At 43.9% G+C, this 27,456-nt stretch overlaps 1 protein-coding gene across 1 annotated transcript; it reads left to right on the forward strand.

The window, feature by feature from the left end:
* Positions 1-5,056: 5,056 nt before the first annotated feature.
* Positions 5,057-27,456, forward strand: LOC311126286 (histone acetyltransferase KAT2B). The gene is made up of 18 exons (XM_084200296.1): positions 5,057-5,376; positions 6,146-6,272; positions 6,635-6,780; positions 6,912-6,998; positions 7,106-7,287; positions 8,314-8,505; positions 8,617-8,720; positions 8,886-9,011; positions 9,146-9,285; positions 10,346-10,554; positions 18,379-18,505; positions 18,778-18,888; positions 19,052-19,195; positions 19,320-19,434; positions 21,281-21,311; positions 21,458-21,521; positions 21,681-21,765; positions 25,466-27,456. Exons 1-18 carry the CDS (start codon positions 5,176-5,178, stop codon positions 25,657-25,659), a joined length of 2,385 nt encoding a protein of 794 aa, XP_084056422.1. The 5' UTR covers positions 5,057-5,175; the 3' UTR covers positions 25,660-27,456.

Here is a 27,456-nt window from a genome sequence, read left to right on the forward strand (position 1 = left end):
ATCTTCACACTGCAAAGCAAAGCAACCTGCCACCAACCCTACCTGCTATCACACCCTTACCCTCCCAACCCTACCTGCTATCACACACACACTTACCCTCCCCCACCCCACCAACCCCATCTGCTATCACCCCCTTACCCCCCCCACCAAACCCTACCTGCTATCACACCCTTACCCTCCCAACCCTACCTGCTATCACACACACACTTACCCTCCCCCACCCCACCAACCCCATCTGCTATCACCCCCTTACCCCCCCCACCAAACCCTACCTGCTATCACCACCTTACCCCCCAACCCACCAACCCCATCTGCTATCACCCCCTTACCCCCCCCACCAAACCCTACCTGCTATCACCACCTTACCCCCCAACCCACCAACCCCATCTGCTATCAACCCCTTACCCCACCAACCCCATCTGCTATCACCACAGTATGGCATCGGGGCCTCTGAGACTTGTTCACTAGTGACCCCCCGCCCCCTGAATACCAAGCCTCCAGACCCCTCTCCCTCCTGACCTGATGGTCTCTGTCCGAGGGAGGGGTTAGATCCTGATCTATACGGGTTACAATGTCAGCTGATGTTCATTACGTCTCAACATGTAATGGATGAGATTAGGTCATGGTTCAGATTATGAGGCCTGTCCAGGTGTAAACAAGATGCTGGCTGGAAGGCAGCTGTTTTCCACCTGGAGAGACAGGGGAGCATGGTGAGGTGACCTCTAGGTGTTGAGAGAGGGGAGCATGGTGAGGTGAACTCTAGGTGTTGAGAGAGGGGAGCATAGTGAGGTGACCTCTAGGTGTTGAGAGAGGGGAGCATGGTGAGGTGACCTCTAGGTGTTGAGAGTGGGGAGCATGGTGAGGTGACCTCTAGGTGTTGAGAGAGGGGAGCATGGTGAGGTGACCTCTAGGTGTTGAGAGTGGGGAGCATGGTGAGGTGACCTCTAGGTGTTGAGAGTGGGGAGCATGGTGAGGTGACCTCTAGGGGTTGAGAGAGGGGAGCATGGTGAGGTGACCTCTAGGTGTTGAGAGTGGGGAGCATGGTGAGGTGACCTCTAGGTGTTGAGAGAGGGGAGCATGGTGAGATGACCTCTAGGTGTTGAGAGAGGGGAGCATGATGAGGTGACCTCTAGGTTTTGAGAGAGGGGAGCATGGTGAGGTGACCTCTAGGTGTTGAGAGTGGGGAGCATGGTGAGGTGACCTCTAGGTGTTGAGAGGAGCATGGTGAGATTACCTCTAGGTGTTGAGAGGAGCATGGTGAGATGACCTCTAGGTGTTGAGAGGAGCATGGTGAGATTACCTCTAGGTGTTGAGAGGAGCATGGTGAGATTACTTCTAGGTGTTGAGAGAGGGGAGCATGGTGAGGTGACCTCTAGGTGTTGAGAGAGGGGAGCATGGTGAGGTGACCTCTAGGTGTTGAGAGAGGGGAGCATGGTGAGATGACCTCTATGTGTTGAGAGAGGAGCATGGTGAGGTGACCTCTAGGTGTTGAGAGAGGGGAGCATGATGAGATGACCTCTAGGTGTTGAGAGAGGAGCATGGTGAGGTGACCTCTAGGTGTTGAGAGAGGGGAGCATGATGAGATGACCTCTAGGTGTTGAGAGAGGAGCATGGTGAGGTGACCTCTAGGTGTTGAGAGAGGGGAGCATGGTGAGGTGACCTCTAGGTGTTGAGAGAGGGGAGCATGGTGAGGTGACCTCTAGGTGTTGAGAGAGGAGCATGGTGAGGTGACCTCTAGGTGTTGAGAGAGGGGAGCATGATGAGATGACCTCTAGGTGTTGAGAGAGGAGCATGGTGAGGTGACCTCTAGGTGTTGAGAGAGGGGAGCATGATGAGATGACCTCTAGGTGTTGAGAGAGGAGCATGGTGAGGTGACCTCTACGTGTTGAGTGAGGGGAGCATGATGAGCATGGTGAGATGACCTCTGTAGGTGTTGAGTTTCTTCATTAGGAATCAGCTGACTCTGGCCCTGGATGGGTCCAAAATGTCACACTGTTCCCCAAATAGTGTACTGCTTTTGACCAGAGCCCTGCTCAAAAGTAGTGCACTATTTAAGGAAACGGGTGCCAATCAGGATGTCTCTCTCTTTGTCATGGTCACTATTCATCCCCTGTTCTTTAGTGCTTTAGACACTGTGTGTTTACGTACACAGGGAGACTGGGCTGTTTGGTGATAAAACATCCTCATAGAGACAACAAATACACAGTCAGACGCAGGTTTATTTATCTCCAAACCCTCCCAGACCTAAATACTGTAATAACACACACAAGCTAAAACACGGCTCGCTCACAGACATACACTTTAGTGTTATTTTTAAACCCTGGACCTGTTATATATATACACACTCACACACACAACCTGTTCTGGTCAATAACTCTCTCCAGGTCTCTCTTCCTCATGCCTTGCACTAATGATTCTCATGAATAAATCTTGTCATAATTACAGCCAGTGTGATATAAATATATATATATATATATAAATAATATACTGTAAATAGGGTGTTGCAATGTAGTCTACTTTTTCGATTTACAATTGAGAAGACTAATGCTTGCTAGGGAGTTGTCTAGATCATCAATAAAAAACTGTACAGTTAGCAGAAAACAGCTTTGGTGTGGGTTTGGAGTTGTTGTTTTTTTCACAGAAATTGTCAAATTATAATCGATGGTGGTCTTTATAAATGTATGTAGTGTTATTAACAAAAAAATGAACTTGCATTTCTTTAGTGGTCTGTCTTTAAACTTTATTTCTCAAGAAAAACAGTGTTTTTTTTGTTTTGTTTTTACATTCTCTAACGCATTTCACTCATTTGTTAGTGATCTTAAGTAAGGATGCCCTGTCCAATACTCCTCATCCTACTAGAACTGAACACACACAATACACCGTCTGGGTGTAGAATCCCTGCTGGAGCAAAGCAGAAAGCAGATCGGATTTGACAAAACTAACCGTCCGCTTGTCTTATAAAGTCGCTGTAAGAATGTAACAACCTTAGTAGGAGAAGAAAGTCTGGTCTGTTCTACTGTTGGGGTATTAGCTGGTGGATCATGATGATGATGATTAACTCATAGGGATGTACATTGTATACATTTTTGTTGTTGCTGTGGACACTTACTTGCAGCTGGAAAAAAATTAACAAATGCAAGCATTTTACAGTACTGTTAAATAATGACCAAATAAATACATCAATAAAATGGATGATTTATATTGTATGGAGGTTGTAGTGTGTGTGGAGTAGGATCTTTGGATTAGCTAAGAGGAGGAGGGTGGTTCCTATGTTCTATGATCTCTAGAACGTATATGGTTCTAAGATTGTTTTCAGTGGTTCTAGATGTTTTCTTACTCTACTGTACTCTGTGTGGTGTAAAGAACCCCAACCACTACGCCGGAGATCTCCAGTGACATCCTGTTCTTTTTATCTGACATTTGACCCCTCAGCTTTGCCTATTGAGGTCACAGCGACTAAGGTACTGGTGGTCTTGTCAGACCTGTCCTCACCCTGGCTCTGAATATCGAGTCAGAATAACAAAACTATATTATAAGATGTAATAATGGGCCTATAATAGGAAACATTTTATTACATATGTATTGATGTGTAATTACAAGGCCTAGTACATTATTGTGGTATTTCTAAGGCGGACATCATCGCCAGCATCTTTTGTCTGCTTTTCCCATGTCTTATTATTATTTGCCTATGACGGTATGTCACACTCCATTTGTCCCAGGTCGTTACATTTGACCTTGAAATTCTCACTACAAATGGTAACATTTTTTGTGACCTCTACCCTGAATCATAGCCTACTCCATTGTTTCCCAAACTAGGGGTTTGAAAACAGGGTTGCAAGAGAAACTCTGAAATAAAATGACTTAAGTAACCTCCGATAGCCGCTAGATGCAGTTGTAATAAACAGAGTGGTTTCTGTTTTCTTCATACAAATGTAGTTCTATCTTTTGAACAGTTTAAGCTCAATATTATGACCCATCACTGAAAGATAAGACTGAGGAACACATATGTTTCTTCTGTATCCCTCTACGTTTTGATAACTGTGAAAATCTCTCTAGGACAAGAAGTACTTGTATTAATATATTCGCCTGAATTTACCACCCCCCCCCCCCCCCCCCAAAAAAAAAGAAATAAAGGAAATAAATGCTAATTGGCTGCTAAAGTGGCTATCATAAAGAACTACAAATGCCATGATGATCTGGACGATACTGCCTAATCGAGGCAAAGGTAAGAATCTCTGGATGAACTATCTAATGTTATCTAAATGTAGTAATGAATCAATTGGCTACATTTCTTTAAATGGACAATTCTGTGAACTGTCTTGTGCAAGTTTTAAATTGAAACAATACCTGTTAGCAAAAGTGTCAGCTAGAGATGACGTGCAGGAGCTTGCAGGGATTTGTAGTTTTGCATGATGTCTACTTTTTATGGAAGTTAGCATTTTTAAATCTGAGAGTAAATAGAGCCGAATGTATTGGTAAGTAACCTTGTCCAAGAGAGATTGGCATGCTTATCAAAACGTCACACCAGGGTAAGCCTACACAAACACAGCCCTTATTTTAAGTGTTTCTAAAATCCCCTATAGTAAAAATGAATGGTGAAAAGACTATTGGAACCATTTCTCTGTTCGACCACTATATTTTATGGTTATTATGACACGTCCACTTTGGGGCTCTATGCACACAAGCCTGTGTAGGACTCATTATAACATATAGTGGATAAGAACAGGCACTAAATCAGACGGGGGGAAAGAACATCATCAATGTTCTTTCCTACACAGAAAATCATACAAAACTATTCCCTGATGATCTTCTGAACTTCCTAATACCTTTCTTATGCATTTCAGTCACCTCAAACCATACTTCCTTCAGATTGACCTACTGTCAAAAGTGCTGTAAAACTGATTTATAATTGACTGTCAAAGCCCCAATTAATATAAATTGATATCAAAAAAAGTCTGGGAACCCCTGGCCATGCATACTCTCTGGAATACCCATTTTGTCTCCCCTAGTGGAGGAAAAACGGACCTACAATGACAAATAAAAAATAAGGATCAGCGCATTGAGCTATTACAAAAAAACGGATCAGCGCCATGTCTGATTCTCCAGTTGTGGAATAGAGAACAGGACACCTAAACAATTTAATTCCAGGGTCGGGGATCCCGTTCGGTCTCGAGGATGTCCGGGAGCGCAGGGATTCAGCAGGGCTCCCCGGCCATCGGTGCAGCGGGATCGGCGCCTGCGGCTCCGGGAGCCGGGGGAACGGAGGGTTCGGGCGCCACGGTAGGTTCGGCACGAATCGCCGTGAAGAAGGCGCAGCTCCGCTCCTCCCCGCGCCCGAAAAAACTGGAGAAGCTCGGAGTTTATTCATCTTGCAAGGTAGTTTTAAGTCGTCCATTATTACATTATTTAGCAATTCTACATTTTGTAATGTTTTGCAAGTGGATTGTGTATCAGATGCTTATTGGTTTGCAGTGCTACCAAAATGCAAGCGCAGCAAAGGAAGCCATTGCTGCGCTTGCATTTTTTCATATCCCTCATGCTCTAGTTATGCAAAATGATCCTATTGGAAATAAACATCAGGAAAAAAACGGCTAAATGATCAGTCTGGCGCTCCTATATTTACTATTACAATGTAAAAATATTTATTTCTAGGCGGGAGTGGACTGTAAACATTCTCTTGGCTCTTTGACAAATTCAGGTTAGCGAGCATAATGCCTTGGTGAGTAATGCCTCAAGCAAGGGGAGTGTACGGGGCGTAATTCACCCCACTGGAATAGTGACAGTGTATTTTTGCGGTCTGTCAGCGCACCGTGGTAAATAGAAAGTATTTATTGCAGTTATATATCATCTGCAGGGAGAGAGAGTGTCTTTGTTTTGACAGGGTGACAGCTGCTGGGTGCAGAGTTTGTTGTTGTGCCTTGGCTCATGTCCCTGTGCACAGCTCGGCTCCAGCTAAGAGTTGTAGTGAGAGAGAGGGCAGTCCCACCAGGCATTGCCTAGCTATGCCACTTTGTAGCCAAGCTGTCTGTCTTTGTCAACTTGTGCATATATCAGAGAAGTTCAATGGGATTTTTCCTATTACATTATGTTTCTAAACATGTGTGTGTGTATGTGTGTTTCTAACCCTTGCAACCCTGTGCTGTAGGCTGAGGGGGCCTGTAAGTGTAACAGCTGGAAGAGCCAGAACCCCCCTCCCACACCACCCAGTACGGACCAGCAGCCCAACACTGTCAACCTTCAGGAGCCCTGCCGTAGCTGCTCTCACACACTGGGTAAGACTACGGGGAGAGAGGGTTGAGGGGGAGGGTTGAGAGAGGAGACGTTAGGAGGGGTTGCCCTGTGTACCTGAGGGGGAGAGAGGGTCAGAGGGGGGACATGGGGATGCGGTGCCACTGCCACGTGTACCAGAGGAAGAGGGGGGGGGGGGGACAGAGAGCATGCAGTGTGCCCTGAAGGCAGGCAGGCAGGCAGGAGAGTGAGATGTGGGTGTAAGGGCATGATATAGGCAGGTGGAATGTTCTAGAAATCCAGGTAATAAGGAGGTAACAGGTTTTCAGGGGCACATTGGTCATCAAAACAAAAGTCTGCCTTCTCTCTCTCGCTCTCTCTTTCTCTCACTGTCTCTCCTTTTCAGGTGATCATGTGACCCACCTGGAGAACGTCTCAGAGGAGGAGATGAACAGGCTTCTGGGTATTGCCCTGGACGTGGAGTATCTGAACACATGTGTCCACAAAGAGGAGGACGCTGACACCAAACAAGTCTACTTCTCCCTCTTCAAGGTAGGCCACAGCTCAACATGTCAACAACACATTACTTTCAGTGCATCAATTTCCTTCTTCTTCTTCTTCTTCTTCTTCTTCTTCTTCTTCTTCTTCTTCTTCTTCTTCTTCTTCTTCTTCTTCTTCTTCAGCTGTTGAGGAAATGCATCCTACAGATGGGCAAACCTGTGGTGGAGGCACAGGAGAGTCCTCCGTTTGAGAAACCTAGCATCGAACAGGCAAGTGTACACACACAAGCCTAGCAGAAAAATAAAAATTCAGATCACACTTACACAAGATGTACACATTATATTTTGCTTACATGATCTCTGTGTCACTTCAACAGGGGGTGAATAACTTTGTCCAGTACAAGTTCAGCCATCTTCCCTCCAAGGAGCGTCAGACCATCGTGGAGCTGGCCAAGATGTTCCTCAACCAGATCAACTACTGGCAGCTGGAGACACCCTCACAGAGACGACAGCGGGCGCCTGCTGATGATGCCGCCGGGTACAAAGTCAACTACACCAGGTAGCAGGAGCCCTTTGATGATACGATTGCAACTTCTGGCAGGCGCGCTTTGATGATGCGTTCACAGTAATGACATGTTTATTCCTAATGCACTGACCACACTGTGGGCTGGCTTAAAGTTCTTAATGCTTACATGCTGACTACACCAGGCACGCCATCCAACACATGTAGATTTTGTCCATCCACACCAGACGTGATCAGGACACTCAGGTTTAAATATCAAAACGAACCAACTATATTAATTTGGGGAAAGGTCGAAACAGATATGAAAGATTCATGGACATTTAGCTAGCTAGCTTGCTGTTGCTAGGTAATTTGTCCTGGGATATAAACATTGTGTTGTTGTTTTATCTAAAATGTACTAGGTCCTTTTTTTTCTGGATCTTTGTAGAATTTTGACCCATTTTGAGTCACACAAAATTATGTGTTCACTACTTTGACAATTAGTCCACAGATAAAAGGGGAAACCTAGTTTGTTTCTAGTAATCTCTTCTTCTCCTTCTTCTGTGGATTTTATATGGTGGTTGGCAACCAATTTTAAGGGGCATTAACGCAACCAACTGGACTGGAGTGTGGACCTAGTTCATCTTTCAATCACCAACGTGGGTATATGCACCTAAAAACCAATGACGAGATGGGAGAGGTGGGACTTGAAGCGCGTCAAGCATCTAAAATAGAACCAAGTTCAACAGATTCTATTTTAGCGCCTGGCTACGCAGATGCTCGTTGACGCGCGCAAGCAGTTTGGATTAAATTATTGAATAATATGTATGTATACATTTATTTAGCAACGCTCGCACACGCAACGCAGGTGGTGTGGTCAGCATGTTATGGGGGGTGCCCAGTGTTTTCTCAAACACTTAAACATAGGGTAGCCATAACTTGGTACCAACAGATACACTGTCCTCCTAGAGTTGATGAATTTTCTCTTCATACCAATAGATGATGCGTACATTTCATGCAAATTCTATCACCATTATATAACCTAGAATCAAACCCACATTTTTGTGGTATGTTTTCCCCCAGATGGCTGTGCTACTGCAACGTCCCCCAGTTCTGTGACAGTCTGCCGCGGTACGAGACGACCCAGATCTTTGGTCGGACCCTGCTGCGCTCCGTCTTCACTGTAATGAGGAAACAGCTGCTAGAGCAGGCCAGGCAGGAGAAGGATAAGCTACCCCCAGAGAAACGCACTCTCATCCTCACACACTTCCCCAAGTAAGACACACATTCTTCACACACACACACACACGTACACACGCATGAGGTAGAGGAGGATTCCTAGTCTGTGTCTACAGTAGGTGTGATGATGATATCTGTGTGCCATAGATTCCTGTCCATGTTAGAGGAAGAGGTGTACAGTCACAGCTCTCCCATCTGGAGTGAAGACTTCCTGGCTGGATCCTCAGGAGGACCGATCCCCATCCATACAGGTAAAACACACCTGACCTTTAGCCAGCTTGTCCAACACAATCTCACTTTGAGTTTTACCTTGCTTCAAAAAGTTGAAGTTGGGAAAGTTGTGATGTGATTAATATGATGAGTGCTACTCTCCATTGCTAAAGTAATCTGATGAGCTCACCTGTGTATAATGACAGTGATCAGTGCGCCCCCGGTGGCCAGGCCTCTGTACTACAGCACCAGCCCAGTAGCAGTGGACCCATCCAGCTGTGGCAGTGTCAGTCCTGCCAGGAAGACCGCCTCTGCTCTGGAACCCAGTCCAGGTAAACACAACAGGTTCTACGCACAGATCTAGGATCAGCTTAGCCTCCACAAATTTTAATCTTAACCATTAGGGGTCAAATCTCTCTTTAGATCAGTTTCTAGGGGCAACTTGACATATGATAAACCTGTGTAGGTGGGCAGAAGCGGAAGCCATCAGAGCCCCTCCCCCATGAGGAGACTAAGAAGCTCAGGATTGTCGGGGACATCCCCATGGAACTCATCAACGAAGTCATGGCAACCATCACCGACCCTGCCTCCATGCTGGGACCAGAGGTAACATCAAACTCTATTCAATCAGATCCGCTTTAGCTGACATCCTTATAGCGGTTGTTTTGGCGGTGTCTGAGGAGAACTGTGTTAGAGCTGTCAAATCCACAGGTGGCTCCTAGCATTATACCTAAAGCAGACATTGCCATTGGCTGCACGGAGTCGCATTAAGAGAAATCCCATGTAGCCTTGTTTACAAGTTTGACCACTGGAATGCACAAGAGGCTGCTGAGGGGAGGACAGCTCATAATAATGTCCAGAACAGAGCAAATGGAATGGCATCAAACACCTGGAAACCATGTGTTTGATGTATTTAATACCATTCCACAAATTCCACTCCAGTTATTACCACGAGCCCGTTCTCCCCAATTAAGGTGCCACCAACCTTCTGTGCTGGAATGTGAGATGTAATATACACCTGATTAGGATGATTGAAATCCTAATAATTTTGTTTAATGATTTTTCAATTTGAGCGTAATTATTTCTATATAGCCTACACTTTCTCGTTCTGAACTTCTAACTCGAGTGGGGTGGGTGTGGCTTTGTGACAATGATCGCAAGAGCAGCTGCTCACTGATATGACGGCTCCAACGCAGTTTCACCTCCAACACCACCAAAACATCCGCTATGCGGCTGTCTGTTATCACCGGTTAACACTTGATCTGATTGTATCTAGGCCTCAATCAGTCCAATATGTAGTCATCAATACTTCCATCACTTGAGTCCAACACATATCATCAATACTTCCTTTACTTCAGTCCAACACTTAGTCAACAATACTTTCATCACTTAACACTCTCTATTCCATCTCAGTTAAAAATCAGTTAGTGGATATTAGATTGTATGTTTGACTTGCAGTTTAGAACCCCCCAGTAAGTCAATGTTTTAGAGGCAGTATTGAGGTTTGAAGGTGATGATGATGGTGAAGCTACTGCTGCTGCTGACGATAATGATGATGATGGGACAAATATAAGGACACTGCTAAATCAAAATGAGTGCTGTAATAGGACTTGATGATGATGATGAGGAAGGCTGACGTCATCCCCCTCCCCCTCCCCACCCCCAGACCAGTCTGCTGTCGGCCCACTCAGCCCGTGATGAGGCGGCCCGCCTGGAGGAGAGGAGGGGGGTGATAGAGTTCCATGTCATTGGGAACTCCCTCAACCAGAAGCCCAACAAGAGGATCCTCATGTGGCTGGTGGGCCTCCAGAATGTCTTCTCTCACCAGCTGCCTCGCATGCCCAAAGAGTACATCACACGCCTCGTCTTCGACCCGTGAGTGTTACCATAGAGTTCTACCCTGACTGACTGACCACCATAGAGAAAAATATTCCCAACTTTGTAGCACAAATGAGTAGGTGTGTCCAAACTTTTGACTGTCAAAAGTTTGGACACACCTACTCATTCCAGGGTTTTTCTTTATTTTTACTATTTTCTACATTGTAGAATAATAGTGAAGACATCAAAACTATGAAATAACACATGGAATCATGTCGTAACCAAAAAAGTGTTTAACAAATCTAAATATTTTATATTTGAGATTCTTCAAAGTAGCCATCCTTTGCCTTGAAGACAGCTTTTCACACTCTTGGCATTCTCTCAACCAGCTTCATGAGGTAGTCACCTGGAATGCATTTCAATTATTAGGTGTGCCTTGTTAAAAATTAATTTGTGGAATTTCTTTCCTCCTTAATGCGTTTGAGCCAATCAGTTGTGTTGTGACAAGGTAGGGGGGGTATACAGAAGATAGCCCTATTTGGTAAAAGACCAAGTCCATATTATGGCAAGACAGCTCAAATAAGCAAAGAGAAACGACAGTCCATCATTACTTTAAGACATGTGGGTCAGTCAATCTGGAAAATGTCAAGAACTTTGAAAGTTTCTTCAAGCGCAGTCGCAAAAACCATCAAGCGCTATGATGAAACTGGCTCTCATGAGGGCCACCACAGGAAAGGAAGAGTTACCTCTGCTGCAGAGGATAAGTTCATTAGAGTTAACTGCACCTCAGATTGCAGCCCAAATAAATGCTTCACAGAGTTCAAGTAACAGACACATCTCAACATCAACTGTTCAGAGGAGACTGTGTGAATCAGGCCTTCATGGTTGAATTGCTGCATAGAAACCACTACTAAATGACACCAATAATAAGAAGAGACCTGCTTGGACCAAGAAAAATGAGCAATGGACATTAGACCGGTGGAAATCTGTCCTTTGGTCTGGAGTCCAAATTGGAGATTTTTGGTTCCAACCGCCGTGTCTTTGTGAGACGCAGAGTAGGTGAACGTATAATCTCCGCATGTGTGTTTCCCACCCTGAAGCATGGAGGAGGAGGTGTGATGGTGTGGGGGTGCTTTGCTGGTGACACTGTCAGTGATTTATTTAGAATTCAAGGCACACTTAACCAGCATGGCTACCGCAGCATTCTGCAGCAATACGCCATCCCATCTGGTTTGCGCTTAGTGGGAATTTTATTAGTTTTTCAACAGGACAATGACCCAAAACACACCTCCAGGCTGTATAAGGGCTATTTGACCAAGAAGGAGAGTGATGGAGTGCTGCATCAGATGACCTGGCCTCCACAAACTCCCAACCTTTTAAAAAATAATAATTGTTAATTTCACCTTTATTTAACCAGGTAAGCCAGTTGAGAACAAGTTCTCATTTATAACTGCGACCTGGCCAAGATAAAGCTAAGCAGTGCGATAAAAACAACAACAACACAGAGTTACATATGGGATAAACAAACATACAGTCAAAAACACAATAGAGAAACACAATAGAAAATCTATATACAGTGTGTGCAAATGTAGTAAGTTATGGAGGTAAGGCAATAAATAGGCCATAGTGCAAAATAATAACAATTTAGTATTAACACTGGAGTGATAGATGTGCAGAAGATGATGTGCAAATAGAGATACTGGGGTGCAAATGAGCAAAATAAATAACAATATGGGGATGATGTAGTTGGATGGGCTAATTACAGATGGGCTTTGTACAGGTGCAGTGATCGGTAAGCTGCTCTGACAACTGATGCTTAAAGTTAGTGAGGGAGATAAGAGTCTCCAGCTTCAGAGGTTTTTGCATTTCGTTCCAGTCTTTGGCAGCAGAGAACTGGAAGGAATGGCGGCCAAAGGAGGTGTTGGCTTTGGGGATGACTAGTGCGATATACCTGCTGGAACGCATACTACGGGTGGGTGTTGCTATGGTGACCAATGAGCTAAGATAAGGCGGGGATTTGCCTAGCAGTGATTTATAGATGACCTGGAGCCAGTGGGTTTGGCGACGAATATGTAGTGAGGGCCAGCCAACGAGAGTGTACAGGTCACAATGGTGGGTAGTATATGGGGCTTTGGTGACAAAACTGATGGAACTGTGATAGACTACATCCAATTTGCTGAGTAGAGTGTTGGAGGCTATTTTGTAAATGACATCGCCGAAGTCAAGGATCGGTAGGATAGTCAGTTTTACGAGGGCATGTTTGGCAGCATGAGTGAAGGAGGCTTTGTTGCGAAATTGAAAGCCAATTCTAGATTTAACTTTGGATTGGAGATGCTTAATGTGAGTCTGGAAGGAGAGTTTACGGTCTAACCAGACACCTAGGTATTTGTAGTTGTCCACATATCCTAAGTCAGACCCGCCGAGTGTAGTGATTCTTGTCGGGCGGGCGGGTGCAAGCAGTGTTCGATTGAAGAACATGGATTTAGTTTTACTAGCATTTAAGAGCAGTTGGAGGCTACAGAAGGAGTGTTGTATGGCATTGAAGCTCGTTTGGAGGTTTGTTAACACAGTGTCCAATGAAGATGTATACAAAATGGTGTCGTCTGCGTAGAGGTGGATCTGAGAGTCACCAGCAGCAAGAGCGACATCATTGATATACACAGAGAATAGAGTCGGCCCGAGAATTGAACCCTGTGGCACCCCCATAGAGACTGCCAGAGGTCCAGACAACAGGCCCTCCGATTTGACACATTGAACTCTATCTGAGAAGTAGTTGGTGATCCAGGCGAGGCAGTCATTTGAGAAACCAAGGCTATTTAGTCTGCCAATAAGAATGTGGTGGTTGACAGAGTCGAAAGCCTTGGCCAGGTTGATGAAGACGGCTACACAGTACTGTCTTTTATCGATCGCGGTTATAATATCGTTTAGGACCTTGAGCGTAGCTGAGGTGCACCCATGACCAGCTCGGAAACCAGATTGCATAGCAGAGAAGGTACGGTGGGATTCGAAATAGTCGGTGATCTGTTTGTTAACTTGGCTTTCAAATACTTTCAAAAGGTAGGGCAGGATGGATATAGGTTTCAGACGATTCGAAAGAGAGGTTGAAAAGGCTAGTAATAGGGGTTGCGACAATTTCGGCGGCTAATTTTAGAAAGAAAGGGTCCAGATTGTCTAGCCCAGCTGATTTATAGGGGTCCAGATTTTGCAGCTCTTTCAGAACATCAGTTGTCTGAATTTGGGTGAAGGAGAAGCGGGGGGACATGGACAAGTTGCAGCAGAGGGTGCAGAGCTGGTGGCCGGGGTAGGGGTAGCCAGGTGGAAAGCATGGCCAGCCGTAGCAAAATGCTTGTTGAAAATCTCGATTATCGTAGATTTATCGGTGGTGACAGTGTTTCCTAGCCTCAGTGCAGTGGGCAGCTGGGAGGAGGTGCTCTTATTCTCCATGGACTTGAGTGTCCCAAAACTTTTTGGAGTTAGTGCTACAGGATGCACATTTCTGCTTGAAAAAGCTAGCCTTTGCTTTCCTAACTGATTGTGTATATTGGTTCCTGACTTCCCTGAAAAGTTGCATATCGCAGGGGCTGTTCGATGCTAATGCAGTACGCCACAGGATGTTTTTGTGCTGGTCAAGGGCAGTCAAGTCTGGGGTGAACCAGGGGGTATATCTGTTCTTAGTTCTGAATTTTTTTAATGGGGCATGCTTATTTAAGATGGAGAGGAAAGCACTTTTAAAGAACAACCAGGCATCCTCTACTGACGGAATGAGGTCAATATCCATCCAGGATACCCAGGCCAGGTCAATTAGAAAGGTCTGCTCGCTAAAGTGTTTTAGGGAGCGTTATTTAGTGGGTAAATTAGTCAGGATGATATCTATGAGGGTGCCCATGTTTACGGATTTAGGGTTGTACCTGGTAGGTTCCTTGATAAATTGTGTGAGATTGAGGGCATCTAGTTTAGATTGTAGGACGGACGGGGTGTTAAGCATATCCCAGTTTAGGTCACCAAGCAGTACGAACTCTGAGGATAGACGGGGGGCAATCAATTCACATATGGTGTCCAGGGCACAGCTGGGGGCTGAGGGCGGTCTGTAGCAAGCGGCAACAGTGAGAGACTTATTTCTGGAAAGGTGGATTTTTTGAAGTAGAAGCTCAAACTGTTTGGGCACAGACCTGGATAGTATGATAGATCTCTACAGTAGATTGCAACTCCGCCCCCTTTGGCAGTTCTATCTAGACGGAAAATGTTGTAGTTGGGGATGGACATTTCTGAATTTTTGGTGGCCTTCCTAAGGCAGGATTCAGACACTGCTAGAACATCAGGGTTGGCGAAGTGTGCTAACGCAGTGAATAACTCAAACTTAGGGAGGAGGCTTCTGATGTTAACATGCAAGAAACCAATTGACCTCAACCCAATTGAGATGGTTTGGGATGAGTTGGACCACAGAGTGAAGTAAAAGCAGCCAACAAGTGCTCAGCATAAGTGGGAACTCCTTCAAGACATAATTTTGATGTCTTCACTATTATTCCACAATGTCGAAAATAGTAAAAATAAAGAAAAAGTTTGGACACACCTACTCATTCAAGGGTTTTTCTTTATTTATTTTTTGACTATTTTCTACATTGTAGAATAATAGTTAAGACATCAAGTGATGCAGCGAGTGGCGCAGCGGTCTAAGGCACTGCATCTCAGTGCTTGAGGCGTCACTACAGACCCCCTGGTTCGATTCCAGGCTGTATCACAACCGGCCGTGATTGGGAGTCCCATAGGGCAGCGCACAATTGGCCCAGCGTCGTCCGGGTTTGGCCGGTGTAGGCCGTCATTGTAAATAATAATTTGTTCTTAACTGACTTGCCTAGTTAAATAAAGGTTAAATAAAAATAAATAAAAACATATGCTGAGCACTTGTTGGCTGCTTTTCCTTCACTCTGCCGTCCGACTCATCCCAAACCATCTCAATTGGGTTGAGGTTGGGGTATTGTGGAGGCCAGGTCATCTGATGCAGCACTCCATCGCTCTCCTTCTTGGTAAAATAGCCCTTACACAACCTGGAGGTGTGTTTGGTCATTGTCCTGTTGAAAAAGAAATGATAGGCCCACTAAGCCCAAACCAGATCGGATGGTGTATCGTTGCAGAATGCTGTGGTAACCATGCTGGTTAAGTGTGCCTTGAATTCTAAATAAATCACAGACAGTGTCACCAGCAAAGCACCCCCACACCATAACACCTCCTTCTCCATGCTTTACGGTGGGAAATACACATGCAGAGATTATCCATTCACCCACACCACGTTTCACAAAGACACAGTGGTTGGAACCAAAAATCTCAAATTTGGACTCCAGACTGGTAACTCTATTGAACTTAACTCTGGGTCTTCCATTGCTGTGTCGATCCTCATGAGAGCCAGTTTCATCATAGCGCTTGATAGTTTTTGCGACTGCACTTGAAGAAACCTTTAAAGTTCTTGACATTTTCCAGATTGACTGACCTTCATGTCTTAAAGTATTGATGGACTGTCGTTTCTCTTTGCTTATTTGAGCTGTTCTTGCCATAATATGGACTTGGTCTTTTACCAAATAGGGCTATCTCCTGTATACCCCTCTACCTTGTCACAACACAACTGATTGGCTCAAATGCATTAAGAAGGAAAGAAATTCCACAAATTAACTTTTAAGAAGGCACACCTGTTACTTGAAATGCATTCCAGGTGACTACCTCATGAAGCTGGTTGAGAGAATGCCAAGCGTGTGCAAAGCTATCATCAAGGCACAGGATGGCTATTTGAAGAATCTCAAATATAAAATATATTTTGATTTGTATAACACTTTTTTGGTTACTACATGATTCCATATGTGTTATTTCATAGTTTTGATGTCTTCACTATTATTCTACAATGTAAAAAATACAGAAAAACCCTTGAATGAGTAGGTGTGTCCAAACCTTTGACTGGTAGTATATACAGTGGGGAAAAAAAGTATTTAGTCAGCCACCAATTGTGCAAGTTCTCCCACTTAAAAAGATGAGAGAGGCCTGTAATTTTCATCATAGGTACACGTCAACTATGACAGACAAATTGAGAATTTTTTTTCCAGAAAATCACATTGTAGGATTTGTAATGAATTTATTTGCAAATTATGGTGGAAAATAAGTATTTGGTCACCTACAAACAAGCAAGATTTCTGGCTCTCACAGACCTGTAACTTCTTCTTTAAGAGGCTCCTCTGTCCTCCACTCGTTACCTGTATTAATGGCACCTGTTTGAACTTGTTATCAGTATAAAAGACACCTGTCCACAACCTCAAACAGTCACACTCCAAACTCCACTATGGCCAAGACCAAAGAGCTGTCAAAGGACACCAGAAACAAAATTGTAGACCTGCACCAGGCTGGGAAGACTGAATCTGCAATAGGTAAGCAGCTTGGTTTGAAGAAATCAACTGTGGGAGCAATTATTAGGAAATGGAAGACATACAAGACCACTGATAATCTCCCTCGATCTGGGGCTCCACGCAAGATCTCACCCCGTGGGGTCAAAATGATCACAAGAACGGTGCAGAACCACACGGGGGGACCTAGTGAATGACCTGCAGAGAGCTGGGACCAAAGTAACAAAGCCAACCATCAGTAACACACTATGCCGCCAGGGACTCAAATCCTGCAGTGCCAGACGTGTCCCCCTGCTTAAGCCAGTACATGTCCAGGCCCGTCTGAAGTTTGCTAGAGTGCATTTGGATGATCCAGAAGAGGATTGGGAGAATGTCATATGGTCAGATGAAACCAAAATAGAACTTTTTGGTAAAAACTCAACTCGTCGTGTTTGGAGGACAAAGAATGCTGAGTTGCATCCAAAGAACACCATACCTACTGTGAAGCATGGGGGTGGAAACATCATGCTTTGGGGCTGTTTTTCTGCAAAGGGACCAGGACGACTGATCCGTGTAAAGGAAAGAATGAATGGGGCCATGTATCGTGAGATTTTGAGTGAAAACCTCCTTCCATCAGCAAGGGCATTGAAGATGAAACGTGGCTGGGTCTTTCAGCATGACAATGATCCCAAACACACCGCCCGGGCAACGAAGGAGTGGCTTCGTAAGAAGCATTTCAAGGTCCTGGAGTGGCCTAGCCAGTCTCCAGATCTCAACCCCATAGAAAATCTTTGGAGGGAGTTGAAAGTCCGTGTTGCCCAGCAACAGCCCCAAAACATCACTGCTCTAGAGGAGATCTGCATGGAGGAATGGGCCAAAATACCAGCAACAGTGTGTGAAAACCTTGTGAAGACTTACAGAAAACGTTTGACCTGTGTCATTGCCAACAAAGGGTATATAACAAAGTATTGAGAAACTTTTGTTATTGACCAAATACTTATTTTCCACCATAATTTGCAAATAAATTCATAAAAAATCCTACAATGTGATTTTCTGGATTTTTTTTCTCATTTTGTCTGTCATAGTTGACGTGTACCTATGATGAAAATTACAGGCCTCTCTCATCTTTTTAAGTGGGAGAACTTGCACAATTGGTGGCTGACTAAATACTTTTTTTCTCCACTGTATATACACACACACACATCTTAAAAAATATATTTTCCTTTATTATTTTCCCCTAACTCTACCACCCCTCCACTAATTGGAGTAAACTAGTGAACAACAACACTTAGGCTTCTACTTCCAGCTTATACATACTATATACATTTTACGGACACAATCTATTTTACAATAGTTATCTTTTGTTTGTTTTCAAGCCTATCTTTCCGCTACCCGTAACCCCTCCAATCTATTTCTGAAGACCATCCAGTTTGATTTCTATTTTCCATATATTTTTAACTATGACATCAATGTTGAGGTGAATGAGAAAATTGGAACTGTTCACTTCCTTTCCAAACAGGAAGCACAAGACTCTGTCGCTGATCAAAGATGGCCGTGTGATCGGAGGGATCTGCTTCAGGATGTTCCCCTCGCAGGGCTTCACAGAGATCGTGTTCTGTGCCGTCACCTCCAACGAGCAGGTCAAGGTATGAGTCTGCAGCTCTTCTAGCCTGGTCCCAGATCTGTTTGTGCTGTCTTTCCAACTCCTATGGTCATGTTTGACATGACAGTGACCATAGGACTTGGCTATACACAAACAGACAAACAGTTCTGGGACCAGGCTACAGTTCCTTTTCTGGTCACGTTTCTGTTGGTATTAACTGATATGACTGATATTTATTGTACTGCCATTGGGCTCAGTGCCTCACGCTTCTTGATTGGTCAGTTTTGACCTTTGACCCCTACCTATTGTTTAAAGGGATACGGCACTCACCTGATGAACCATCTGAAGGAGTACCACATCAAGCATGACATCCTCAACTTCCTCACCTACGCAGACGAGTACGCCATTGGCTACTTCAAAAAGCAGGTCAGTACATGATTGGCTTCTTAAAAAGATCAGAAAATGGCATTGGTTATCTTGCAATGTATTGTGAAACATCAAGAAACTGGGGGTCTTTGCAAAAATTGACCATTCTTACATCTCTCTCTTTCTCTGTCTCTCTCTCTCCATCTATCTCTCTGTGTCTCAGGGCTTCTCTAAAGACATCAAGGTTCCCAAGGCCAAGTATCTGGGCTACATCAAAGACTATGAGGGAGCGACGCTGATGGGCTGTGAGCTCAACCCCAGCATCCCTTACACTGAGTTTTCTGTCATTATCAAGAAGCAGAAGGAGGTGTGTGTGTGTGCCTACAACGTCTATTTGTATAATAAATTGAGTTACCTAAGTTCTCTCTCTCTCTTTCTGTCTCTCTCCCTTCCGCTATCGCTCCCTCTCTCTCCCTCCCTCCCTCTTTCAGATCATAAAGAAACTGATAGAGAGAAAGCAGGCTCAGATCAGAAAGGTCTACCCAGGACTTTCCTGTTTTAAGGAAGGAGTTCGACAGATTCCCATCGAGAGCATTCCTGGAATACGTACGTTTCTCCTCCTCTCATTATATAAGTCTACCTTCAGCATAGGTTCAAAGGATGCGTCCCAAATGGCACCCTATTCCCTACATACAGTGGGGGAAAAAAGTATTTAGTCAGCCACCAATTGTGCAAGTTCCCCCACTTAAAAAGATGAGAGAGGCCTGTAATTTTCATCATAGGTACACGTCAACTATGACAGACAAAATGAGAAGAAAAATCCAGAAAATCACATTGTAGGATTTTTAATGAATTTATTTGCAAATTATGGTGGAAAATAAGTATTTGGTCAATAACAAAAGTTTCTCAATACTTTGTTATATACCCTTTGTTGGCAATGACACAGGTCAAACGTTTTCCGTAAGTCTTCACAAGGTTTTCACACACTGTTGCTGGTATTTTGGCCCATTCCTACATGCAGATCTCCTCTAGAGCAGTGATGTTTTGGGGCTGTCGCTGGGCAACACGGACTTTCAACTCCCTCCAAAGATTTTCTATGGGGTTGAGATCTGGAGACTGGCTAGGCCACTCCAGGACCTTGAAATGCTTCTTACGAAGCCACTCCTTCGTTGCCCGGGCGGTGTGTTTGGGATCATTGTCATGCTGAAAGTCCCAGCCACGTTTCATCTTCAATACCCTTGCTGATGGAAGGAGGTTTTCACTCAAAATCTCACGATACATGGCCCCATTCATTCTTTCCTTTACACGGATCAGTCGTCCAGGTCCCTTTGCAGAAAAACAGCCCCAAAGCATGATGTTTCCACCCCCATGCTTCACAGTAGGTATGGTGTTCTTTGGATGCAACTCAGCATTCTTTGTCCTCCAAACACGACGAGTTGAGTTTTTACCAAAAAGTTATATTTTGGTTTCATCTGACCATATGACATTCTCCCAATCCTCTTCTGGATCATCCAAATGCACTCTAGCAAACTTCAGACGGGCCTGGACATGTACTGGTTTAAGCAGGGGGACACGTCTGGCGCTGCAGGATTTGAGTCCCTGGCGGCGTAGTGTGTTACTGATGGTAGGCTTTGTTACTTTGGTCCCAGCTCTCTGCAGGTCATTCACTAGGTCCCCCCGTGTGGTTCTGGGATTTTTGCTCACCGTTCTTGTGATCATTTTGACCCCACGGGGTGAGATCTTGCGTGGAGCCCCAGATCGAGGGAGATTATCAGTGGTCTTGTATGTCTTCCATTTCCTAATAATTGCTCCCACAGTTGATTTCTTCAAACCAAGCTGCTTACCTATTGCAGATTCAGTCTTCCCAGCCTGGTGCAGGTCTACAATTTTGTTTATGGTGTCCTTTGACAGCTCTTTGGTCTTGGACATAGTGGAGTTTGGAGTGTGACTGTTTGAGGTTGTGGACAGGTGTCTTTTATACTGATAACAAGTTCAAACAGGTGCCATTAATACAGGTAACGAGTGGAGGACAGAGGAGCCTCTTAAAGAAGAAGTTACAGGTCTGTGAGAGCCAGAAATCTTGCTTGTTTGTAGGTGACCAAATACTTATTTTCCACCATAATTTGCAAATAAATTCATTCAAAATCCTACAATGTGATTTTCTGGATTTTTTTTTCTCAATTTGTCTGTCATAGTTGACGTGTACCTATGATGGAAATTACAGGCCTCTCTCATATTTTTAAGTGGGAGAACTTGCACAATTGGTGGCTGACTAAATACTTTTTTTCCCCACTGTATGGGCCCTGGTCAAACGTAGGGCACTATATAGGGAATATGGTGCCATTTGGGACACAGTTAAAGGCACATCTCCAAAGAGGTAGCAGTGAAGTGGGGTAGTAAAGAAGTGTGTGGACAGTGTCTCTAGTTTAACTCAACTCTTTTTTGTCACCAGGAGAAACTGGATGGAAACCGGTGGGCAAAGGGTGAGTGATTCTTTCAGTAAAACAAATGTAAGGGCTTTTAAGTTTTCCTTCGAAAGCTTGGCCAGTGAGCTACCACTGTCATCGTCATGGTAACTCTGACAGAAAATGAGGTGATATCAACGTCCTGTTTCCTGTTGTGATCCCAGGAAAGAGCTGAAGGATCCAGATCAGCTGTACAGCACCCTGAAGACCATCCTACAACACGTTAAGGTGAGGGACACGCACATACACATGCATGCAAACTCACTCTCTCTCGCTCACACGCACGCACACATGCATGCAATCACCCACTCACTCACTCTCAAATGCACACACACCAACTCGTAGCCCCACACACACAGGTTTCTCACTATGTGTTATGTGTTATAGAGTCACCAGAATGCCTGGCCGTTCATGGAACCAGTGAAGAAGACTGAGGCTCCTGGCTACTACCAAGTCATCCGCTTCCCCATGGGTATGTATGGCATTACGTATGGAACACATCTGTGGATGGGTCAACTCTTCAGGGGAAGGAATATAGCCATACATAACTTGTAAGCAAACAAATATGGATGGTTGAATTGAGTCAGATACAATGTCTTCAGAAAGTATTCATACCGCTTGACTTGTTCCACATTTTGTTGTGTTACAGCCTGAATTCAAAATGGATTCAATATATTTTTTTCTCACCCATCTACACACAATACCCCATAATGACAAAGTGTTTGCTAATTTATTGAAGAATATAATAATAATAATATGCCATTTAGCAGACGCTTTTATCCAAAGCGACTTACAGTCATGCGTGCATACATTTTTGTGTATGGGTGGTCCCGGGGATCGAACCCACTACCCTGGCGTTACAAGTGCCGTGCTCTACCAGCTGAGCTACAGAGGACCACAAGAAGGCCATTGAAGGCCGAAACGTCAATCTTTTAAACTTGTCTAATAAAACTACACATTTTTTATGGTGAGCGAGCATTGCACCTTTTCCTGTCCATTGAAAATGACATATAGAAATATCTCATTTACATAAGTATTCACACCCCTGAATCAATCCTTATAGAAGCACCTTTGGCAGTGATTACAGCTGTGAGTATTTCTGGGTAAATCTCTTAGAGCTTTCCACACCTGGATTATGCAACATTTTCCCATTATTCTTAAAACAATTCTTCAAGCTCTGTCAAATTGGTTGTTGATCATTGCTTGACAACCATTTTCAGGTCGGCCACTCAGGAACATTCACTGTCTTCTTGGTAAGCAACTCCAGTGTAGATTTGGCCTTGTGTTTTAGGTTATTGTCCTGCTGAAAGGTGAATTCATCTCCTAGTGTCTGGTAGAAAGCAGACTGAACCAGGTTTCCACTAGGATTTTGCCTGTGGTTAGCTCCAGTCCGTATATACAGTGGGGGAAAAAAGTATTTAGTCAGCCACCAATTGTGCAAGTTCTCCCACTTAAAAAGATGAGAGAGGCCTGTAATTTTCATCATAGGTACACGTCAACTATGACAGACAAAATGAGATTTTTTTTCTCCAGAAAATCACATTGTATGATTTTTTATGAATTTATTTGCAAATTATGGTGGAAAATAAGTATTTGGTCAATAACAAAAGTTTCTCAATACTTTGTTATATACCCTTTGTTGGCAATGACACAGGTCAAACGTTTTCTGTAAGTCTTCACAAGGTTTTCACACACTGTTGCTGGTATTTTGGCCCATTTCTCCATGCAGATCTCCTCTAGAGCAGTAATGTTTTGGGGCTGTCGCTGGGCAACACGGACTTTCAACTCCCTCCAAAGATTTTCTATGGGGTTGAGATCTGGAGACTGGCTAGGCCACTCCAGGACCTTGAAATGCTTCTTACGAAGCCACTCCTTCGTTGCCCGGGCGGGGTGTTTGGGATCATTGTCATGCTGAAAGACCCAGCCACGTTTCATCTTCAATGCCCTTGCTGATGGAAGGAGGTTTTCACTCGAAATCTCACGATACATGGCGCCATTCATTCTTTCCTTTACACGGATCAGTCGTCCTGGTCCCTTTGCAGAAAAACAGCCCCAAAGCATGATGTTTCCACCCCCATGCTTCACAGTAGGTATGGTGTTCTTTGGATGCAACTCAGCATTCTTTGTCCTCCAAACACGACGAGTTGAGTTTTTACCAAAAAGTTCTATTTTGGTTTCATCTGACCATATGACATTCTCCCAATCCTCTTCTGGATCATCCAAATGCACTCTAGCAAACTTCAGACGGGCCTGGACATGTACTGGTTTAAGCAGGGGGACACGTCTGGCGCTGCAGGATTTGAGTCCCTGGCGGCGTAGTGTGTTACTGATGGTAGGCTTTGTTACTTTGGTCCCAGCTCTCTGCAGGTCATTCACTAGGTCCCCCCGTGTGGTTCTGGGATTTTTGCTCACCGTTCTTGTGATCATTTTGACCCCACGGGGTGAGATCTTGCGTGGAGCCCCAGATCGAGGGAGATTATCAGTGGTCTTGTATGTCTTCCATTTCCTAATAATTGCTCCCACAGTTGATTTCTTCAAACCAAGCTGCTTACCTATTGCAGATTCAGTCTTCCCAGCCTGGTGCAGGTCTACAATTTTGTTTCTGGTGTCCTTTGACAGCTCTTTGGTCTTGGCCATAGTGGAGTTTGGAGTGTGACTGTTTGAGGTTGTGGACAGGTGTCTTTTATACTGATAACAAGTTCAAACAGGTGCCATTAATACAGGTAACGAGTGGAGGACAGAGGAGCCTCTTAAAGAAGAAGTTACAGGTCTGTGAGAGCCAGAAATCTTGCTTGTTTGTAGGTGACCAAATACTTATTTTCCACCATAATTTGCAAATAAATTCATTAAAAATCCTACAATGTGATTTTCTGGATTTTTTCCCCTCAATTTGTCTGTCATAGTTGACGTGTACCTATGATGAAAATTACAGGCCTCTCTCATCTTTTTAAGTGGGAGAACTTGCACAATTGGTGACTGACTAAATACTTTTTTTCCCCACTGTATATTTTTTCCTGAAAAACTCCCCAGTCCGTAACGATAACAAGCATACACATGCTTGAAAATATGGAGTGTGGTACTCAGTAATGTGTTGTATTGGATTTGCCCCAAACGTAACACTTTGTATTCAGGACAAAAAGTTAATTGCTTTGCCACATTTTTTGCAGTATTACTTCAGTGCCTTGTTGCAAACAGGATGCATGTTTTGGAATATTTGTATTCTGTACAGGCTTCCTTATTTTAACTCTGTCAATTAGGTTAGTATTGTAGAGTAACTACAAAGTTGTTGATCCATCCTCAGTTTTCTCCTATCACAGACGTTAAACTCTAACTGTTTTAAAGTCACCATTGGCCTCATGGTGAATTCCCTGAGCAGTTTCCATCCTCTCCGGCAACGGAGTTAGGAAAGACACCTGTATATTTGTAGTGACTGGGTGTATTGATACACCATCCAAAGTTTAATTAATAACTTCACCATGCTCAAAGGGATATTCAATTTTTACCGATCTACCAATAGGTTCCCTTCTTTGCGAGGCATTGGAAAACTTCCCTGGTCTTTGTGGTTGAATCTGTGTCTGAAATTCACTGCTCGGCTGAGGGACCTTGCAGGTAATTGTATGTGTAGGGTACAGAGATGAGGTAGTCATTCAAAAGTCATGTTAAACACTATTGTTATTAGTTCATGCAACTTATTATGTGACTTGTTGAGAAATATTTTACTCCTGAACTTATTTAGGCTTGCCATACCAAAGGGGTTGAATACTTATTGACGCAAGACATTTCAGCTTTTCATTTTTTATTAATTTGTAAACATTTCTAAAAACATAATTCCACTTTGACATTATGGGGTATTGTGTCCAGTTACACAACAAAATGTGAAAAGTCAAGAGGTGTGAATACTTTCCATCCTAACAATGGGATTCCTTGTCCAGAGCGGAACAGCGGGCTGTCAAGCTCCCACCTATTCCTCTATTTATATGAATACTTTTTAAAATATTCAATGAGGGGTGTTGACGTCAATGTCTGTATTCAACGGAGAGTGAGATGCTACGCTGAATATGCATAGAGCGTCTTATTTATTTGATTTGATTTTGGGCGGAGTAAACCCTCTTGCTTCGCCTCTTCCTCTCTGGGATAGTTACCTACATGTTGTGCTGTGTGATTATCTCCAGACCTGAAGACGATGTCGGAGCGTCTGAAGAGCAGGTACTACACCACGCGGAAGCTCTTCATGGCCGACATGCAGCGCATCTTCACCAACTGTCGCGAGTACAATCCGCCAGAGAGCGAGTACTACAAGTGTGCCAACCTGCTAGAGAAGTTCTTCTACACCAAGATCAAGGAGGCAGGCCTCATTGAGAAGTGAAGAGATGGGAGGGGCTTCAAGGGAAATGGGAGGGGCTTCAAGAAAGAGGGAGCAATGGCTTAAGTCTAATGATTTCAAAAGGTACCAGTCAAAAGTTTGGACACACCTACTCATTCCAGGGTTTTTCTTTATTTTTACTATTTTCTACATTGTAGAATAATAGTGAAGACATCAAAACTATGAAATAACACATATGGAATCATGTAGTAACCAAAAAAGTGTTAAAGAAATCAAAATATATTTTATATTCCTCAAAGTAGCCACCCTTTGCCTTGATGACAGCTTTGTACACACTTGGCATTCTCTCAACCAGCTTCATGAGGTAGTCACCTGGAATGCATTTCAATTAACAGGTATGCATTCTTAATAGATAATTTGTGGAATTTCTTTCCTTCTTAATGCATTTGAGCCAATCAGTTGTGTTGTGACATGGTGGGGGGGGGGTATACAGAAGATAGCCCTATTTGGTAAAAGACCAAGTCTATATTATGGCAAGAACAGCTCAAATAAGCAAAGAGAAACGACAGGCCATCTTTACTTTAAAGACATGAAGGTCAGTCAATCTGGAAAATTGCAAGAGCTTTGAAAGTTTCTTCACGTGCAGTCACAAAAACCATTAAGTGCTATGATTAAACTGGCTCTCATGAGGACCGCCACAGGAAAGGAAGACCCAGAGTTACCTCTGCTGCAAAGGATAAGTTCATTAGAGTTAACTGCACCTCAGATTGCAGCCCAAATAAATGCTCCACTGTATTTAGGTGTCCAAACCTTTGACTGGTACTGTATTCTTAATTTTTCTACTGTGTTCAACCAGAAAAAGATATCCAGTAGGGAGGATGATTTTAGGTTCATCAGTATACTCTCTTTTCTCTGATATACTCTCCCTTGCCCCACTCAGGAAAACAGATGTCCTACATAGAAACTCCATCTGTTCAGCTAATCTAACCCTACATCTGTTTAGCTAACCTAACCCTACATCTGTTTAGCTAACCTAACCCTACATCTGTTCAGCTAACCTAACCGTACATCTGTTCAGCTAACCTAACCCTACATCTGTTCAACTAACCTAACCCTACATATGTTCAACTAACCTAACCCTACATATGTTCAACTAACCTAATCCTACATCTGTTCAGCTAAACTAACCCTACATCTGTTCAGCTAACCTAACCCTACATCTGTTCAGCTAACCTAACCCTACATCTGTTCAACTAACCTAACTCTACATCTGTTCAGCTAAACTAACCCTACATCTGTTCAGCTAACCTAACCCTACATCTGTTAAACTAACCTAACCCTACATCTGTTTAGCTAACCTAACCCTACATCTGTTCAACTAACCTAACCCTACATCTGTTCAACTAACCTAACCCTACATCTGTTCGGAGTCATACTACATGTAAGACATCACATCTGTGAAGAACTAGACTGTCTGAGAGATTTGGGGATGGATAGTCAGTCTATCAGTCAGTCAGTTACTCAGCAATTCAGTCTGTCTCAATATTGGTGGTACTGGGTCGTAATGGTGTAGGGTGAAAAGCCCCTAGATGCTGATTTTGGGTCAGTTTTGCACTTTCCCCACTAATGGTAAAGGTTAGGATTAGGGGAGGGGAAGCTGATCCTAGATCTGTACCTAGGGGAAACCTCCCCCCTGTAACCATAGTAATCTGACTAGTTCTATTTGTATGTGTGTGTTACCCAACACGCATGTGATGTGTACGCATGACTTCAGATGAGGTCTGTCCCAGCATTTATGAGGGCAAAGTTTGTGTGTATGTTACTAGAGTTCATCCTGCC

This window comes from Coregonus lavaretus (genome assembly GCF_964263955.1).
Source record: "Coregonus lavaretus genome assembly, contig: HAP1_SCAFFOLD_1339, whole genome shotgun sequence".
Lineage (NCBI taxonomy): Eukaryota > Metazoa > Chordata > Actinopteri > Salmoniformes > Salmonidae > Coregonus > Coregonus lavaretus.

Bases quoted from the DNA above. Each gene is read 5' to 3' on its own strand.
- LOC311126286 (XM_084200296.1), top strand. From the start codon at position 5,176: ATGTCCGGGAGCGCAGGGATTCAGCAGGGCTCCCCGGCCATCGGTGCA. The intron at 6,781-6,911 runs GTAGGCCACAGC...CTTCTTCTTCAG, and splicing joins TCTACTTCTCCCTCTTCAAG to CTGTTGAGGAAATGCATCCT. The intron at 9,012-9,145 runs GTAAACACAACA...AAACCTGTGTAG, and splicing joins TGCTCTGGAACCCAGTCCAG to GTGGGCAGAAGCGGAAGCCA.